Source organism: Sebastes umbrosus, chromosome 18 (assembly GCF_015220745.1).
Source record: "Sebastes umbrosus isolate fSebUmb1 chromosome 18, fSebUmb1.pri, whole genome shotgun sequence".
In the NCBI taxonomy this organism is placed as follows: domain Eukaryota; kingdom Metazoa; phylum Chordata; class Actinopteri; order Perciformes; family Sebastidae; genus Sebastes; species Sebastes umbrosus.
The window spans coordinates 15,710,110-15,729,110 of NC_051286.1; the positions used below are offsets into that span (position 1 = coordinate 15,710,110).

The 19,001-nt window shown below is 37.2% G+C and overlaps 1 protein-coding gene across 2 annotated transcripts; it reads right to left on the minus strand.

The window, feature by feature from the left end:
* Positions 1-12,552: 12,552 nt before the first annotated feature.
* Positions 12,553-18,991, minus strand: mtfr2 (mitochondrial fission regulator 2). Of its 2 annotated transcripts, none has more exons than XM_037750879.1 (8): positions 18,800-18,991; positions 16,591-16,774; positions 16,306-16,410; positions 15,318-15,442; positions 14,199-14,407; positions 13,779-14,088; positions 13,234-13,417; positions 12,553-13,155 (listed from the first exon to the last, which is right to left on the minus strand). In XM_037750879.1, exons 2-8 carry the CDS (start codon positions 16,660-16,662, stop codon positions 13,111-13,113), a joined length of 1,050 nt encoding a protein of 349 aa, XP_037606807.1. In that variant the 5' UTR covers positions 16,663-16,774; positions 18,800-18,991; the 3' UTR covers positions 12,553-13,110. The 2 variants fall into 2 exon arrangements, with proteins under 2 accessions (XP_037606807.1, XP_037606808.1); XM_037750880.1 differs by lacking the exon at positions 18,800-18,991 and adding an exon at positions 17,076-17,196.
* Positions 18,992-19,001: the final 10 nt, after the last annotated feature.

Here is a 19,001-nt window from a genome sequence, read left to right on the forward strand (position 1 = left end):
ATATTTTATATCATTGCATTATTTGTCCATTGTCTTTACGTCTTTATAATGCTACATATAACTGGATGAGGTCATTATGAGATTTAGTGGTTTTAAGTAACTCTTAAACTTTTCTTCTTGTATTTCTCACAGTCAGTCTCACAGAAGGAGGAGGAGGGGGACGCAGATTAACTGAAGACAACTCCACCTTCCAGATGAACCTGCAAAGCATCCTTAATGCCTTTTTGGTATACAGCCATGCTAGCAGCTCTGTGAGGTTGTACTTGGCCACAAACAAACTGACACACTGTCACGAAGAACAAGTGAATGTGAATGATGACATTCCTTAAATTGTTTTCCTTTTGAAATTTGAGGCAGCTATTCTTCTGTTTCATTTAGACTATACGTTAAGACATGGGAAAAGAGACATGGCTAAATGCAAAGCAAAGCAAAAATGAGGGCAATCGGACTGCAATGTGGACATGGGTCCAGTTTGTATAATATATATCAGTGTTTCCCAAACATTTTTTTGGGGACCCACTTTTTAAAAATGACAAACCATCGCAACCCAATTCACATTAGGCCTGATCTATGAATCGCGAATTAGTGCATAAATGAATGCTCCCGTCATTTTACTGCCATTTCCCCATCAGTTTATATCATCTTGAATAGGTAAACCAGCCATTTCGAAGAGATATACGTTTGATAAATCACAACTTCATTTTATGCATGTGTTTTTGAAAACATATACACGTTAAATATTTTAGAAATAAGGCCAAATAAATGCATTTAGGTTGAGTCAAACAAACAGAATGCACGCTAGCCTTTCATATTAGATTCAATGTTATAAATAGATTCAATGTTAGTAATATTATATTAGATTTAGTGTTATAAGTAGGCAACAATTATCAGAACAATACAAACATTCAGGCTCCCTCATGTGGCTCAAAGGTCTACTGCAGATATAAATGTTAAATAAAAGGCTATGTAAGAAATTCTACTAATTTATTTGGCCCTAATAAAATCTCCAGTGATCCTCCTGTGGGTCCGATCCAGTCGTTGGGAATAACTGATATATATTATAAGCATACTTTTTTATTCTCATTATTTATTTAGATCAACACTAATGTAAATAAGAATAATAAGAGTATGTAAATATAGTTTATTTTTGTTATGTTGTTTTTTTTGTTAACAAATTGAATTATGTTTCTAATCATCAGATGTCCTTATTTTTGTTTTGTTGTTAGAGTATACAAATGTAATTTGCAGTAAGAAATCATCTGCTGTAAAAAAGAAGACAATCCAGTAATGTCAGAGTTCATGTTCTGTTCTCTGGATTCTGTGGCCTCATTAAAATGATTGAAAAGCTATCTCTGTGCCTTTAATTTTTGACACCACCTGATTAGTCTTAGCCAACATTTACAAACACCATATTTGCATTCACTCAATAAATTACAATATTCATAAAAAAGAAGCAACATTTGATGAACATTATTTGTTTAAAGGTAAAGGTTTGTAGGATCAGGCGGTATCTAGCGGTGAGGTGAGGAGATTGCAACCAACTGAAGCCTCTCCCGTGTGCCAAGCGTGTTGAAGAGCTACGGTGGCTGACGCAAAAACGTGAATGGCCCTCACTAGAGACATTTGGAGCAGAGCCAGTGCGTAGAGTGTGTGTGTACGTGGGAAGTGAGTGGGGTTATCGACTCTGGCCCAAGCAGGAAAAGTTAACACAGTTTGGTTTGTCCGTTCTGGGCTACTGTAGAAACATGGCGGTGCAACATGGAGGACTCCGTGAAGAGGACCCGCTCCCTATGTAGATATAAACGGCTCATTCTAAGCTAACGGAAACACAACAATTCTTATAATCAGGTAATTATACACCAAAGAAAACATACTTATTAATATTATATTCAATTTCTGCCAATATATCCCCCTAATTGTTACACACTGGTCCTTTAAGACATACAAAGACCATGAATCCTATTTTCGATACGTTTTCTTTATTGGTCGGTTGACCTATGGAGCTTCCCCACTGTTGCTCTTTAAAATAATAATAGTAGTTTTGTGACTTGTTGTTCCTTCCTCTTCTGCTACGCACAAGAAGATCACCTCTAATTCAATGTGCAAGGATGAACAGTGGTATCTGTTTTTTCTCTCAGAGATGGTGGACCAACATGAAGGAAGTCTGAATAATCACCATTCTGTACAAGAACTTCAAGAACAGAGGTATGCTTTTAACGCTTTTTGACCACCTATTTTTAGTGGAATTAAAAAAGGAGCCGAAGCTGAGCCACAATGGCACTAGAGTTAACAACAATTTGTTTACCTAATTTGGGAAGAGACTTCCACGAGAGTATTCTTTACATTGAGGTATTTCTATATTTATTTGTAAAGCAAGTACATAACCTGAAAAGTTCTTCTACCACTGACTAACAACAGTATGTGAAAACAGCATTTTCACATACCCAACATTGACTTTGCCATATATTACGTTGCAGAAGATCTAGTATAAGTAGAGTATAAATATGCCTCAGAGATATACCACGTAAGTACGTGACATGCGCACATCATGTACGCACGTGTGCGCATGTCACGTATTTACGTGGCATGCGTACACATGTACTAAAGAGAGATGGAGACTCAATTAAAGGTGGAAATTTTTGCAAATTTTAACCAGAAATGAACAAGCGTACAAGCGTTGAGTATAAAGTAAAATAGTAAAGTTTGTGATTGAGTTTTGTCAGCAGCTGGGGAGGTTCCCGTTTGTACTTTAATGTGAATTGGTGTTGGATGAATCGACTCGATGTGCCGTTGACTTTAGCAACTTAGCTTGTCGGAGTAATTCAAATTAATTTACAGCCTTGTTCAGTCAGTCAGTTCTTGTTACGCTGGAAAAGTTTGATACTGTAATATGGCAAATATATTATACTCCAGTATTAGTTTCACAATGTCTGTTTTATGATATTGCAGATTTCTTAAGTTGTTTGTATTTGGATGTGGATTGCTGGGCCCTTTTCACGGTAGACATTTTGACTTTTCACAGTAGGAAAAGCATAGGTGTCAATAATGAAATTAATGATGGCTGAATTCCATTTTGAATTATCACTCTCACTGGAACACTTGAATATAACAGAGCCATCCTTTGTGTTACTAGTAACACCTGTGCTTTTCCTACTATAACAAGTCACAATGTCTGCTGTGAGAAAGGCCTACAGTATTGAATCCCAGTCAAGTGGGTTTGTTTAAAACATTAGCATTGCTGGGATGTTGAGGAATTCAATATTAATTTAAATAAGTTGCTGTTAAAGTATTGCAATTTGGTATCGTAATATTGGAATTATATATTCATAATGACTTTTTTATGATATTGCAGATTTCCATTGTGTCGACGATGCTGATGGATTTCCGGGGGTGATTGTTTATGAAGATAAAACGTTCCCCATTTGTTCTCAACAAGTAGGTTAATACCATTTAGTTTGAAGTGCACAGTTGAAATATTTTGTGAACAGACTTTTAGAAAACTTCAGTAAGACAAATCCAAATACACCTATTTGGGATTGGGGAGGAGTAGTGCTGCGTGAAAAGTACTGTCAATACCACAGCTACAGTGCATGTGAACATCCACTGTATCTAATCATGTTTTACAGCTGGAGTCTGAGAAGTACATCATTTTAATCTACTACATGAACTTTATTTTCTGTTAACATATTGAAATAACGAAACAACTGACATAAACATACATGCACAAGTGTTACAAGTACGAACTGAATGAATCGAGTTGTGTGTGTTAACAATATTAGCCATGTTAGCCTAGCCAACAGGGGAAATTAATTTAGAAATGCATTGCAGCACATGTTGATGTCACAATTGTAACAATGAATTTCATAATGTTACAGATTGACAGTGTGAATGTTGTGGTGAATAACACTCTCCCTCAACAAGTAAGGTTTCAACTAGTTAGTTTTAAGTGTACATTGAAAGTGACATTTTTCTTATACTATGGATATATTTTGATGTAGTTTTATTTATGAGTTTTTTTTCTCCTTGCATGGCTAGGAGACTGGTTTTGGTGCTGAACATGGACCTCACAGGTTAGTGTAGTTTACAGACATAGCCACTGTACTTTGCACAGCAATGTCTTACTTTAATGCCATCCTGAATTAATGTTTGTCTGGTCATCTGTTGATGCCACTAATCTATCTAATTTACTTGTCTCTCTTTGTGCAACTGTTGTAGTTCTGTGAGACCTTTCCAATTCCCCCCCTTTTGGCTGGATGAGGAAACTGATGGGTGTGATCCTCCGGATTTAAAGTGATTCAAAGGCCACGTAAAAGGTGCGTGGATCTCCTTTCAATCAATGTAAATTTTCTTCTTAAAAATTATTTATAGGAATCTGTCCATCTACGCACATATGACTTTCTTTAATTAAATTAAGTTCTATTTAATCAGACGTTCACTTTTTTTATTTCACCGGCTAGACTATTGATAACTCATGGACTCTATTAAATTAAATTAAAATGTTAAATTCTATTTTATAACTCTCAAGCATTTGGGTGTAATACAAACTAATTAGGCTTTCCTTGGTGCACTTTTTGCTGGCAAAAATTCTGTCTTTCATGCATTGCTTTTTCTTACAAAACAATATTTAAATGTTAAACGCACACTCATTTAGTCAGAATAAATGCAGCTATGGTGTGGTGGACTTTTTTTGCCAGTTCATTATTATAGACCTATATTTATATTTGCATATTTTATATCATTGCATTATTTGTCCATTGTCTTTACGTCTTTATAATGCTACATATAACTGGATGAGGTCATTTCAGATTTAGTGGTTTTAAGTAACTCTTAAACTTTTCTTCTTGTATTTCTTACAGTCAGTCTCACAGGAGGAGGAGGGCGACGCAGATTCACTGAAGACAACACATTCCAGATGAACCTGCAAAGCATCTTTAATGCCTTTTTGGTATACAGCCATGCTAGAAGCTCTGTGAGGCTGTACTTGTGTCATGGTCTGGTTGTGCCAGAACATTGAACTTTTTCTGTTTGTTATAAGTTAAGATTGTATTATGTCCCTCCTTTGGGTTTATTAGTTCTGTTAATGTGATTTTGGTTTGTGTTGGATTTGGTTTCTTTTATATTCGTTCATTCCAGTGTTTCCTGTTTTATTTTGTAATTTACTCCTCCTGTGTCTTGTCTGGTTTTACTTCCTACCTTTGTTTGTTTTCCCGCCTTTGTTGATTGTCTGCCCCGCCCTGATTTGTTCCACCTGTGTTTAATCACCCTTTTGTATTTAGGCCTGTGTTTTCCCCTCTGTCTTTGTCAGTTCGTTTGTCGCTCCAGCCTTGTCTACCTTGTCCCGTTTTGCTCGTCACTCCTGCCTTGATCCTAGTGTTCCTCGTGTCCTCTGGTTGGTAATTTTGGTTTTGTTCTCAGTTTGGTTTTTGTTGTTTGTTGGATTTATTCTTTTGTACTTTGTTCCCCTCCCTGCATTTTTGTTTTTTGATGCCTGTTGGTTTTTGTTGTTTTGGATACTTCAGCTTCATTTATTAAAGCTCGCTTTTATTTAAATCTAACTTTCTGCCTGGTAATTCTGCATTTGGGTCCCCCTTTAAACTCACATCCCTGACAACTTGGCCACAAACAAACTGACACACATGTCACGAAGAACCAGTGAATGTGAATGCTGACATTTCTAGAATTGTTTTTCTTTTTAAATTTGAGGCAGCTATTCTTCTGTGTCATTTAGACTACACTTCATGCGTCTTGATTATCAGCCATCTTTCTCTCTTTCTCATAACATAATAGTAGAAAGCATCTCCACTGATTTCCACACATACAGAGGGTGCATAACTACCACCCGATGGGCTGTAATGTGGGGCTTAGGCTGATTAGCATCTAGTCGGGGAAAACAATCGAGTCAGATTTAAATGACTACTGTATGAGGGTGTGATTCAGAGCCATGCAAAGGTGGAGGAGAAGCTGTTTTTGCATATCAGGAGAGGCACACGCTAATGGAAATTCACACAAATGATCTTGTTCCTTATAGAACTAAAGAAATGTTTTGTGACTTGTGTGTAACTGCTGGATTCTATATTTTTTTTTCTTTAATATGATTTCAGGGTAACAAATGTTCGTGACACTGGTTCAACCCGAGAGACCGGCATCCAATATTTCACTTTTTATGGTTATATTGAGAAGGAGGGTAGAGGATGAGGTGCGGCCATAGCCTAATTTACATCTGATTTGCAGCTGCCTGCCTTGTTGTTCCTTTCTCTTCTGCTACGCACAAAAAGATCACCTCTAATTCAATGTGCAAGGATGAACGGTGGTATCTGTTTTTTCTCTCAGAGATGGTGGACCAACATGAACCAAGGAAGTCTGAATAATCACCATTCAGTACAAGAACTTCAAGAACAGAGGTATGCTTTTAACACTTTTTGATCACCTTTTTTTAGTGGAATTAAAAAAGGAGCTGAAGCTGAGCCACAATGGCACTAGAGGTTAACAACAATTTGTGTACCTAATTTGGGAAGAGACTTCCACGAGAGTATTCTTTACATTGAGGTATTTCTACATTTATTTGTAAAGCAAGTACATAATCTGAAAACTTCTTCTACCACTGACTAACAACAGTATGTGAAAACAGGATTTTCACATACCCAACAGTGACTTTGCCAAATATTACATTGCAGAAGATCTAGTATAAGTAGAGTATAAATATGCAGTATAAATAGAGTATAAATATGCAGAGATATCAGAGATATACCACGTAAGTACGTGACATGCGCACATCATGTACGCACGTGTACACGTCATATTTAAGTGACACGTACACGTGTGCTACAGAGAGATGGCGACTCATTTAACGGTAATTGTTTTTTGCAAATTTTAACCAAAAATGAACAAACGTACAAGTGTTGAGTATGAAGTAAAATAGTTAAGTTTGTGATTCAGTTATGTCAGCAGCTTGGGAGATTCCCAACAAGTGAATTGGTGTTGGATGAATTGACTCGATGTGCCGTTGACTTTAGCAACTTAGCTTGTCGGAGTAATTCAAATTAATTTACAGCCTTGTTCAGTCAGTCAGTTCTTGTTACGCTGGAAAAGTTTGATACTGTAATATGGCAAATATATTATACTCCAGTATTAGTTTCACAATGTCTGTTTTATGATATTGCAGATTTCTTAAGTTGTTTGTATTTTGATGTGGATTGCTGGGCCTTTTTCACGGTATACATTTTGACTTTTCACAATAGGAAAAGCATAGGTGTCAATAATGAAATTAATGGTGGCTGAAATCCATTTAGAATTATCACTCTCACATAACAGAGCCATCCTTTGTGTTACTAGTAACACCTGTGCTTTTCCTACTATAACAAGTCACAATGTCTGCTGTGAGAAAGGCCTACAGTATTGAATCCCAGTCAAGTGGGTTTGTTTAAAACATTAGCATTGCTGGGATGTTGAGGAATTCAATATTAATTTAAACAAGTTGCTGTTAAAGTGGTGCAATTTGGTATCGTAATATTGGAATTATATATTCATAATGACTTTTTGATGATATTGCAGATTTCCGTTGAGTGTGTCGACGATGCTCGTGGATTTCCGGGGGTGATCGTCTATGAAGATAAAACGTTCCCCATTCGTTCTCAACAAGTAGGTTAATACCATTTAGTTTGAAGTGCACAGTTAAGATATTTTGTGAACAAACTTTTAGAAAACTTCAGTAAGACAAATCTAAATACACCTATTTGGGATTGGGGAGGAGTAGTGCTGCGTGAAAAGTATTGTCAATACCACAGCTACATTGCATGTGAACATCCACTGTATCTAATCATGTTTTACAGCTGGAGTCTGAGAAGTACATCATTTTAATCTACTACATGAACTTTATTTTCTGTTAACATGTTGAAATAACGAAACAACTGACATAAACATACATGCACAAGTGTTACAAGTATGAACTGAATGAATCAAGTTGTGTGTGTTAACAATATTAGCCATGTTAGCCTGGCCAACAGGGGAAATTAATTTAGAAATGCATTGCAGCACATGTTGATGTCACAGTTGTAACAATGAATTTCATAATGTTACAGATTGACAGTGTGAATGTTGTGGTGAATAACACTCTCCCTCAACAAGTAAGGTTTCAATTAGTTCGTTTTAAGCGTACATTGAAAGTGATATTTTTCTTATACAATGGATATACTTTGATGTAGTTTGATTTATGTGTTTCCTCCTTGCATGGCTAGGAGACTGGTTTTGGTGCTGGACATGGACCTCACAGGTTAGTGTAGTTTACAGACATAGCCACTGTACTTTGCAAAGCAATGTCTTACTTTATAGAGGGCCTATTATGCTTATTTTCAGGTTCATATTTGTATTTTGGGTTTCTACTAGAACATGTTTACATGCTTTAATGTTGAAAAAACGCTTTACTTTTCTCATCAGCAGCACCTCTTTTCACCCTCTGTCCTCAGCAGAAAACGGCTCGCTTCTCAAATTTGTCGAATCCGCCTGTTAAATAGCAATGCGTCAATGTGCAGGCGCAACTGGCTTTTAAAGGGCCTGGGAAATGACACTCTGATTGGTTTAATTCCTGTTATGCCCAAAACACACCCATGATTAATTAAGAGACTAAATACAACTCCTTTACCCCTTGCGCCTTACTTTGCACCCAGATTATGTGCCTTGAACACGCCCTAAATGCACTTGCGCCATGCACTTTAGTCCATGCGCTATAGATGGTTTAAACAGGGCCCGAAGTTTTCGGACTCTGCTCCAGCTTCGCTCTAACTAGCTTTGTTTCAGGGCATGCCAAACTAGCCGTTATGCAAATGTGTCACTTGGTGACATCATCACGTTATGGAAGAAAAGGCGGGACTTAAGCAAGGCATTGCAGGAAGTTCAGGAGCAGTGTTTCTGCGGGGCAGAGGAACTCCCTTTGGTGTGGGCTTTGTAACTTTGCAGCACTTTTATATGCACAAAAAAACTATATAACCCACTAAAGGACAGGGAGAAAGCACAAAAGCATAATAGGTCCTCTTTAATGACATCCTGAATTAATGTTTGTCTGGTCATCTGTTGATGCCACTAATCAATCTAATTTACTGTCTCTCTCTGTGCAACTGTTTGTATTATAGATCTTCCAATTTCCGCCTCTTCCGATTGGATGAGGAGTGTGATCCACCAGACTTAAAGTGACTCAAAGGCCAAGTAGAAGGAGCCATGGATCTCCTCTCAATCAATGTAAATTTTCTTCAAAAAAATGCTTTGTAGGACTCTGTCCATCTCTGCATGTATGAATTTATTGCATTCATTTAAGCTTTATTGAATCAGATTTATTATTTCACCGGCAAGCCTATCAGTATATCTGATAGCTTATATATTACGTTCTATTTTATAACTCTCAAGCTTTCAGGTGTAACACAAATTAATTAGGCTTTCCTTCTGGCACTCTTTTGCTCTTTCATGCATTGCATTTCTTACAAAACAATATTTAAACGTTAAATGCACACTCTTTAGTCAAACTCAATGCAGCTGTGGTGTAGTGGTGGTACTTTTTTCTGGCAGTTCATTATTACAGACCTATATTTATATTTGCATATTTTTTATTATTGCATTAATTGTCCATTGTGTTTATGTCTTCATAAGGTACATATAACTGGAGAAGATCATAATGAGATTTGGTTTTAAATAACTTAAACTTTTCTTTGTATTTCTCACAGTCTCACAGGAGGAGAATGACAAGGATCTTTTGAAGACACATCCACCCTCCAGATGAACCTGCAAAGCATCCTTAATGCCTTTTTGACATGCAGGTTCTTATCAATATACCAAGACTAAGGCTATGTTCACATTACAGGGCTTAATGCTCAATTCGGATTTTTTCCCCAGAACCGATCTTTCTGCTTAGACTGTTCACATTCATGTTTGAAGTGACCCATATCAGTGTTAACGGATCTCTTCCGTGAAACGCCTCAAATACAACCAATAACACCACACACAGCCCATTAGTACGACGGCTCTTTATAGCAAAAACAAAAGCCCACTGCTCTGAAAATACACACTGAATTTGCTGCCAGACTCCATTGACATATTTCTCAATTTAAGAGATCTGGGTTCCCCGTTACACAGATGATACTCATAAATCATACCATGTAACTTTGTATGACTCCTAAAGAAATATTTTTGATTTCAGCTGATATTTAACTTTAGTTAACTAAGTTAAAGAAACTAAAGTGAGATGTGTGACGTCACTGTTGGACATCCCGAAACACCGCTAGTCAGTACGTCCACGCACTTTTAATAACATGAGATTCATTAAATCAGAGTTCTGCTTTGTGAAACATGACAAATTTATCAGAAGAAATGAGTGAATTGTTAAAAATCTGTTAGATAAGTTCATTTACATTTAATTTTAATTGACTGACGCCAAGGCAAATAAAGTATTCAACTGTTTCACTGTAAGAGTAAGAGATTACTAGAAAAGTGTTGCGTGTTTGTGAGTGTTCTGACAGATCTCTTGCACAGAATAAAGGTCTCCATTTGCTCCATTTGTTTCCACTGAGGTGCTCAAATCTAGAATATGGACTGATGTAGAAAGACATTTCTGGGTTTTTACAACGTTATTCAGATAATTAACTACACATGCTTGTTGAAACAGGCCCCTGATAGCAAAGATGTTTTGGAAGCAGTGTAGCTACTACAAACTTTATGGAACCTTAAACTGATTTACTATTAAAGATCCAACATTAGTGTCATTTTAGATGTCTCTGTGTTTTCCCCTTCTTTTGTTTTTAAATTGAATTCAACGCCAAACCAGTCAATTGGAGAACGTAGGATGCTGGAGATGGTTCAGTGAGTGGACTGCTGTGGTGCTGGTGCTCATTATTACCTCATTATCAGATGACAATTAATAATACAAAATATAATCAATAAATAAAATATCTTATTCTATCAATAAGGCTTTGTTTTTAGCATACATATGATTATGCATAAGCACCGGCCAGGGTGATACCTGAGAAGACATGAGTCCATATTCTAAATGCATTCAACACAGTATGAAACTTAACAAGCTAGTGTATCTATAGTTACTAAGAAATCAACCTTTGCTTTTTCTTGACCAATGTTAGGTCAGGATGACATTAAAACCCATATAGCTTCACAAAAACCCTAAACTGAAGCAACTTGTATCACTGTACAAAGAAAATATGGTTCGGTCAATTCTCTAAACACATTTATGCCAAGATATTAACAATAGCGTTGCTGTCACTGAGCTTATTTGCTAGATAACCACTGTTAAGGAAAAACCCAGCACATAGACGGTAACGTTACCGAGGGGTCACCGTCTATGTGCTGGGTTTTTCTTTACCTAGGGCACCTGTGAGGTTACATGAAGCAGGTGATTTCACCGCTTCTTTTTAATATAATTTAGCAACAAAACTGTGAAAACTGCAAGATTATTTTTCGTGTTGGTTTTCAGAGGCTGTATGCATCCCCACTTACCTGGAAAAAAGTTGTAAACAGTAGTAAGTCATTGCAGCGTCTCATTTCGGTCGTTCCTTTTCAGCAATAGTTTGCTTTATGAGCCAGAACGGCACCCGTACCAAACGGTACCAAAGAGTATAGAAGCAAAGAGACGAAACTCTGGTGCGTTTTTGACAACAGCCGCTAGATGGTGCTGCAGTAGCGCTGGCGACATTTTGGACTGACAATGCCAATCAGTCTTCTTCTTCATTGGATTTTGCAGACTAGACGCTGCAATGGCGTATTGCTTAAATGTCAATCTTAACAGTAACTTAAATTATTTTATATAGTCTAATACTATAGTTCCAGCTGCAATTGTTCATTTAAATAAGTCCTAGCAGCTTTTGCACATATTTATGGAAAGTTTATCCCTTTTCTAATTTTTTGTGTCTTTTTTGTCCTGATATTTCAAAAGGTTTTATATATTGTTCTTGTGGCCTTCTTTTTGCTGGGTCCTGATCCCAGTAAGCCTTTGAGTACTCTTTGTCATGTCTGTCTCTTGTCTGTGCTTTAACTTATTGTCAATACGGATGCCATCCTCTATTTTTGCTGCAAAACAAATCTACCTACGGGTACAAATAAAGTCACCTGAACCTGAACCTGAATACTGTGCAGATACTCTACAGTTTTTGTTTTTTCAACAGTTTCTCCAGTTGCTCCCAGGTCTCTATGAGGGTTGGAAATAACAAAAATTAATTGATCAAAATGTTTCATCATTTTCACCATCTTACATTCATCATTCACAACACTAAATGGTCATTTATCATTTAAGGAAAGTGGCCTCAAGGGTGGAAGTAAATAAAAATAATTGAAGAAAAAGGGAAGTGATGAAAATGTATGTGAATTGAAAAATGGTGTGATATCTCTAATGAATATCCTGTCTGGCTATTAAATGTTAAAACAGCTAGCCATATGTGTAGCAATATTTGTTGCAGTTTGAAGAATAAAGGCAACAATGCTCAAAAAGTTACAATATAAACTGAAACTGGATTTGGACATAAATACTGAAATATTAGAGAACATGAAAACAACAACAACAAATTTGACCAGTGCAATTTAACACTTTAATATAATAAAATGACCTGAAACAGCAGTTGCATAGAATACAGCTGTATGAATCTCAATACCCAGTTATTAATTTCACTTGGTTGAGGTACGAATTATAAAAGGCCTCATAAAGTGACTTCAGAAACATTAAAGCAGGAAGCTAAAGCGCACACCTGCTTAAACACATTATTTCATTTAAAAAGATATCATTAATATGTGAATAACAATGGAAACATAACACTGCGCTGTACAAAAAGACAAAACAACTGTACCAAAACCCTCGTTCGCAGCAATCGCTGTAACACAAATATACATTCACACTCTTCTCTTTTCTTTGTTGGGAGACAAAGAGATACGTAACAGAAACAAGCACTTTGTTCTTTGTGAGACAAACACTCTTACAAAAACAAAAGAATAGACAAACAAAAATAAAAAATAAATGAAATGCAAGTCAGTAGCTGCAGTAGTAATTTGTGAGGCACATCTGTGGGAGCGGTAATTGGCAGATGGGGTGTCTGATTTTTGATTTTTTCTGGGGTCAGATCAACGGGATCAGAGGTGGAGGCGCCCCTGACTGCGTCTGATATGGAGAGCAACCTGAAACAAAAGCATCAGATTAGTAGATCTGCAGACAGAGGTGTGTGAGTATGAAGTGTGTATCTATGGGAAACAAACCTTGGGTGTTTCTGGACTGCCGAACGGTGAGAGTTCGAGTGAGTTCTCTTTGTCAGACGAGTTGTTGAGGCGATGCTGGGCGAACTTTCTCTTCAGCGCTTCAGCGATAAGAGCCGCTGGGTCACTAAGCAATGCTGCACCTCCCTTACTGCGTCTCCTTCTGACTGGTGTCCCCCCTGGGGATCTGCAAAGAACAGGAGGGAAAATGTTTTCTTGTTGTATAGGTTAACACTGGTAAAAATGAAAAGGAGAGCATTCTGCAACATTAGGACATGCACCAAGGCTGTTTGCAGACGCTCAGAAGCGTCCAGAGTAAAGCAAATTAAGAAGAAAAGACAAAATCCAGGCAGAGGGCTGCAGTGTCTCTGCAGAAATAGACACCACCACACATTTCTAGTAGAGCATAAGTGATGATTGAGAGGGATTATTTTTATATCAGTTTCTACATTGTTTTTTAGTTAATTCTTGCATATTATACCTTTAATAGTGGTATAACTCAATCAGAAATTCTGACACACCAATATTCTATCAATCCTAATGCCTACCTCTCCACTGAACGCAATTTCACTTGATTTAAGTTCTTCAGAACATCCAGCATGGATGGGATCCCTTTAACGTCTGAGTCCTGGGGCTTGAGCTGACCCTTGTCAAGGTCTTTATTCCTCCGCTGGCGGACCAGCTCTGCCACAGATAAAGTCTTAGCGGAGGAGCCAGGACAGGGAGCAGGAGGAGGAGGAGGAGGAGGTGGAGGTGGTGGTGGAGGAGGAGCAGAACAGCGAGGCGTGGAGGTGAGAGCCGGAGGAAGGGGAGAGGACATCAAAGGCGTGCCTGGGGTATTCTGGGACTCGGTCAGACCTAAGGAAACAATGAAAGAGCACAAAAAAGTTATTCTTAAAATCACAGTATAAACACGCTGAACACATTTGTGTGTTTTTGTGAAAAGGAGAGGTAGAAAGAGTGCGTACCCGAGGTCGGAGCGGCAGTGACAATCATGGCTATCTGAGCTCGTAGCTTGAGCAGCTCGCTCTCCAGCGCTGTGATCTTCTTCAGGGCGTCTGGAGCAGCTGTCTGCTTCACAGGTCTGCCTCCTCTCTGGGCTTTATTCTGGGCCGGTCCTGGGTATCTCACCACATCCCGATTTTCAGTACTTAGCGTCTTTGGAGGTAAATGGTTCCTATGGAGACCATACATCGGTTTTAATATTTCACATTTGCCCATCCAAAACAAACCAATCCAAATGTGTGTTTTCAAAGCTGCAAAATACATAAACCCATGCAGACATGCATTTCTAAGGTGAATTAAGTTGGCAGTGATAGAGACAGTTTCCAAGATACTGTAAAAACTTAAAAGGGACATTTCGCCCCATTTTTGTTTACGATCAAATTATTTTGTGTACAGTAAAACAGTGCTGTTTTTCTCGGTATTCCACAAAATCTACGGATAATTCATAACGGACCGGTGGGTGCGACTGAATCGCGCATCATTAATGAGCGCAGTCAGGAGGACTCAAACTAACTGCTAAGCTGCATTCTTAATCATTCAACCTGTGTTTTTCAGCAGATAATGATAAGATAAAAATTCTATGTGAAATAAGTTTGACTAAAATGACAGAAATGTTCAATATAATCTGATGACTAAACAGGACAAAGATTAAATAAATAAAAAAATAGCTGACAAAATTAAGAGAGAAAACATTTTGACTAAAATCGAATGACTAAAACTGGATTAAAACGTTTCAGTTGCCTTCGATTAAAACTAGACAAATGATGAAGGAGAAAAGGGACTCAAATGTGACTAAGACTAATGAATATTTTTGTCTTAAGACTCAGACTAAATCTAAAATAGCTTCCAAATTAACACAATATGTATTTTATGTACTAAACGACTCTTTGTTCCAATGCTACAGTGGACTCGGACATGTATTCTTTGACTAATAACATATTAGTAATATACTATCCACTACTTTATGATACTTTGCTGATATTAGGACAGAATATGTTGTCGAATAAAGAACCAATATGGTTTTGTTCTCTGTATACTTGCACTGGGAAATAACCTTGACTGTTTGTATTGTGTGTCCTTACCTGGTTTTGGCAAAGCTCTCCCCCTCGTCCTCAAACACCCACAGGACGTCAGAGAACGAGGGGATGGTAGGTGTCTCAACGGTGACGTCGACATAACCGTGGGGCCTATAAGTGAACAGAGGGACCTATGGACCAAACATGGACAAGGAAAGATTACACACTGTGACTACATGACAAAAATAACAGAAAATCACAGAAGTTAGTTGGCTTACATTCTGTCAAATGCGAACATGATTCTGCAAAAGGAGGAGTGTAAGAATGATAAAGAGAAACAAGGAAGGTGTGTAACTGTAGAACAAATGAATGTCAAATCAAGTTTTTAAACATTACAAATGAGCACTTTAGCTCAGTTTAGGATACAGTATTGCTTCTGTTTAGGAAGTACTATGTGACAAATATATAATTTAAAGGTCTTAATGATAACATGTTTATGTAGTTGATTATTAAAAAAAAAAAAAACATTTACAGAGCCGTTAGAAAGGTGCCGAATAAAAGTATGGATTTTCCAGAAAAAAAAATATTCTGATTGTGAATTAATCATTTTAAAAATTTTGGCAGATCCAAAATGACTGTTTTGTTCATCTCTGCGGAAGATATCTGACGTTTGGTTCCCACTTCTAACAAAGTTTGTGAGCCAATAGTAAAACAACATTGGTATCACGTGGTATCTCTGGGTCGTCAGTTAGTGAGGAAAAAACGGATAAATGGCTGAGATTGACGGTAAGTGCCTGGCAATGACTTGTTGTGAAGTAAATGCAATGGAACGTGGGAGGGGGGAGAATGTGACAACTAGTGCCTGAATGTTATCAGTGTTATCAATAGCACCTTTAAATCAGGGGACATCATTTTTGTTGTTAGCATTTTTATATGCAAATCTGTACAAAAAGCACCTTGTTCCACTTTGGGTTGTGTTGAATTTGACAAAGTGAAGACAAATACTGTTTCAGATAATCTTCAGTCATGTTAGAAAACACAAGTAGTACAGTACCTGAAAGTGGACACGTGGTGTAGGTGTCAGTGGGAGGTTGGTCCCAATCATCCGCACGATGCTACGATATTGGCCGCACAGCTGACTGTCCCACACTGGAACCAGCTACACGCAAAACAACACACACACACGGACAAATAAACAATCTTGGTTGAAAATTGCCGTCCTTACAAACTCACCCAGTCAAAGTAACACTACTGTTAATACTTAAAAACATCATGAAAGCAACTAGTAAGCCCCTTGATATCCCTGGATAACATAATAACAGCAAGTCTGTGCACTCACCATGTCTGGAGGCACTCCAAAGTACTGCAGGACGACACGCAGCACATCCAGAATATCCTCGACTAAAGACATTGGAAGGACGTTTTTCGTGCACCAGTTGGTGACTGCAAAGCTCCTCTTTCTGCTGACTAACTTGGTAAGAGGCCAACACAGAATAGATGCCACTAAGTCACATACTTTACACCTGAAACAAAACAAAACACAACATACAACACTTAGGCTAGAAAAATAGAACAGTACTTGAATCCCTAAAGACAACAAATCAAGCCCGAGGTATTAGTTATGGACATAAATTCTAACATGAACGGGACAATTACAAAATCAACCCTAATGTCCTAATTCTTAAATGCAAGAGTTTCTCAGCAAGACTTAAGAAGCACTTTCTTTTATCTTTAGTAGGCTTGACCACTGTAGTGTTGCCTTTACATGTCTCTCTAAAAATTGGATGAGACAGCTGCAGCTGACTCTGTAGTTATAGTACTCACCGAGACCAGGAAAGCAGACCATGTTAGTCCCATCAAATTACTGATATTTAAAATAGTACTGTTGGATTCAACTGCACTTATTTTTAAATTAATTTATTTTCTTTAATTTTGTCTTTTTTCAAATTATATTCTTTATAAATTATGAGATGTGTTTTTTTTTATATTGTCTTGTGTTTTTTTTATATATAATTCTATTTTATGTCTTATTTAAACATGTGGAAATGCCTTGTTGTTGAAAGGTGCTATACAAATGAACTTACCTATAAATGTAATTTGCCTGCTCTCTATAAAGTTATAGATTGAAAAAAATGCCAGCAATTTACCATAGTAAGTAATTCAACAATACATTTTTGATCATGTACTGGGGTCCCTAAACAGTACTGGAATTATATAAATTGGGTATGAGACTCTTGTGGATCCAATGAGCCCAACTGTATTCATGTGTGATGATGTTAGTCCCCATAGTAGACATTTCATTGTAGTGAGACCATTTTTTGAAACTTGACCCGACTGTATAAAATGACCTGTGTTGACCTCGAGGATAATCACAGCCTCATGAAACATTACAGCCACAAACTAGAGACCTAGAGCATTCAGAGGATGGATGGCTTTCCTAGGTAGATTGACAATAAGGTTTCTGAGCAGTTTCCCGAACATAAGTGCTCGCCATTCAATTGCCGAAAAATGCAATTCTTGTAGAAATCACCAAATGTAAAAAGTTTTTGATACAAAATCACAGCATGGCTTTTTCTATGGTGTTCCTCAAGGTCTTGGTGTCTTATTGTGTGTTTTTAGAGGGATTATTGATATTTTTTTTATCAATTCTCAAGTTGTAAACAATGGTTAAATTTAGCACCAAATCTGTGTAACAAATGGCATCAACCCAAAAATTGCTGCAACAACTTAGAAATAAGTAAGCATGGGAATGGCCATCATTTACTTCCTACATAATGTTCTAAACCCTTATACAATTTATTTTAATTAATTAATAATTCATGTTTATTTCTGATTTATGACAAGAACAACTTGACACACAAAGCTGCATATCAAATTAATCTTCAGGTTCCCAGCTTTCAGATGATGTACACCACTTCTATGTGACATCTACTGTTGATCTGCTATCCTAAAGACCCCTTATACCCCCCTAAAAAAGATCAAAAAATGATCTATTGTGGGTCTCAGAGGGTTCAAAAGTTCACAATACATTTTGACAGTTTTGTTAGTGTTTATAAATTAGAGATTCTTGATATATTCAATTCAAATCCAGAGAAATTGGGGGTAACTTTGTTACTTTACATGTATACATGTAGAATTTACCATATATAATCAATAAGTTTACCATAAATTCAATTTTAGATTTATCATGTGTAAATACATTTTTAGAGTTAATGTTGATATTATAATCAGTTTTACACAATATAATATTTCATTCAAGTCCAAAAGATAGGTGGGCCATTATTGATGCAACTATCATACATCATTAACTGATGATAGGATGCTGACACAGCTGTGAAATCACATTGGATCAGCACAATGGACGGTGCAGAGTGGATTTTTTGTTTTAAACTACAAAGAGTAAAGTAAGGAGTTTGTGTTCAGGACAGTGCAGGTATAGCACACACCCCTGCACAGACACTGCAGTGTGTCTCTCTGTAGAACTGCATGCCTCATCGAAAGTAAACCAGGAAACATGCGGGATAAGAAGGAAATATGCGTGTACTTACCGCGGACTTTTCTTGTCAAAACGTGCATTAGTAGCTAAACTTGTACAATATCTTCCATAATAACCAATAATATAAACTATAACTGTATATAAACACTACGAACTTGCAGTTTTTCTTCTCCAGATCACGCTGCTCCAGCTCAGCAGCAGCAGAACTCAAATAAAGCCGCAGCAGCAACAACTCCTCTGATTGGCTGTTGATA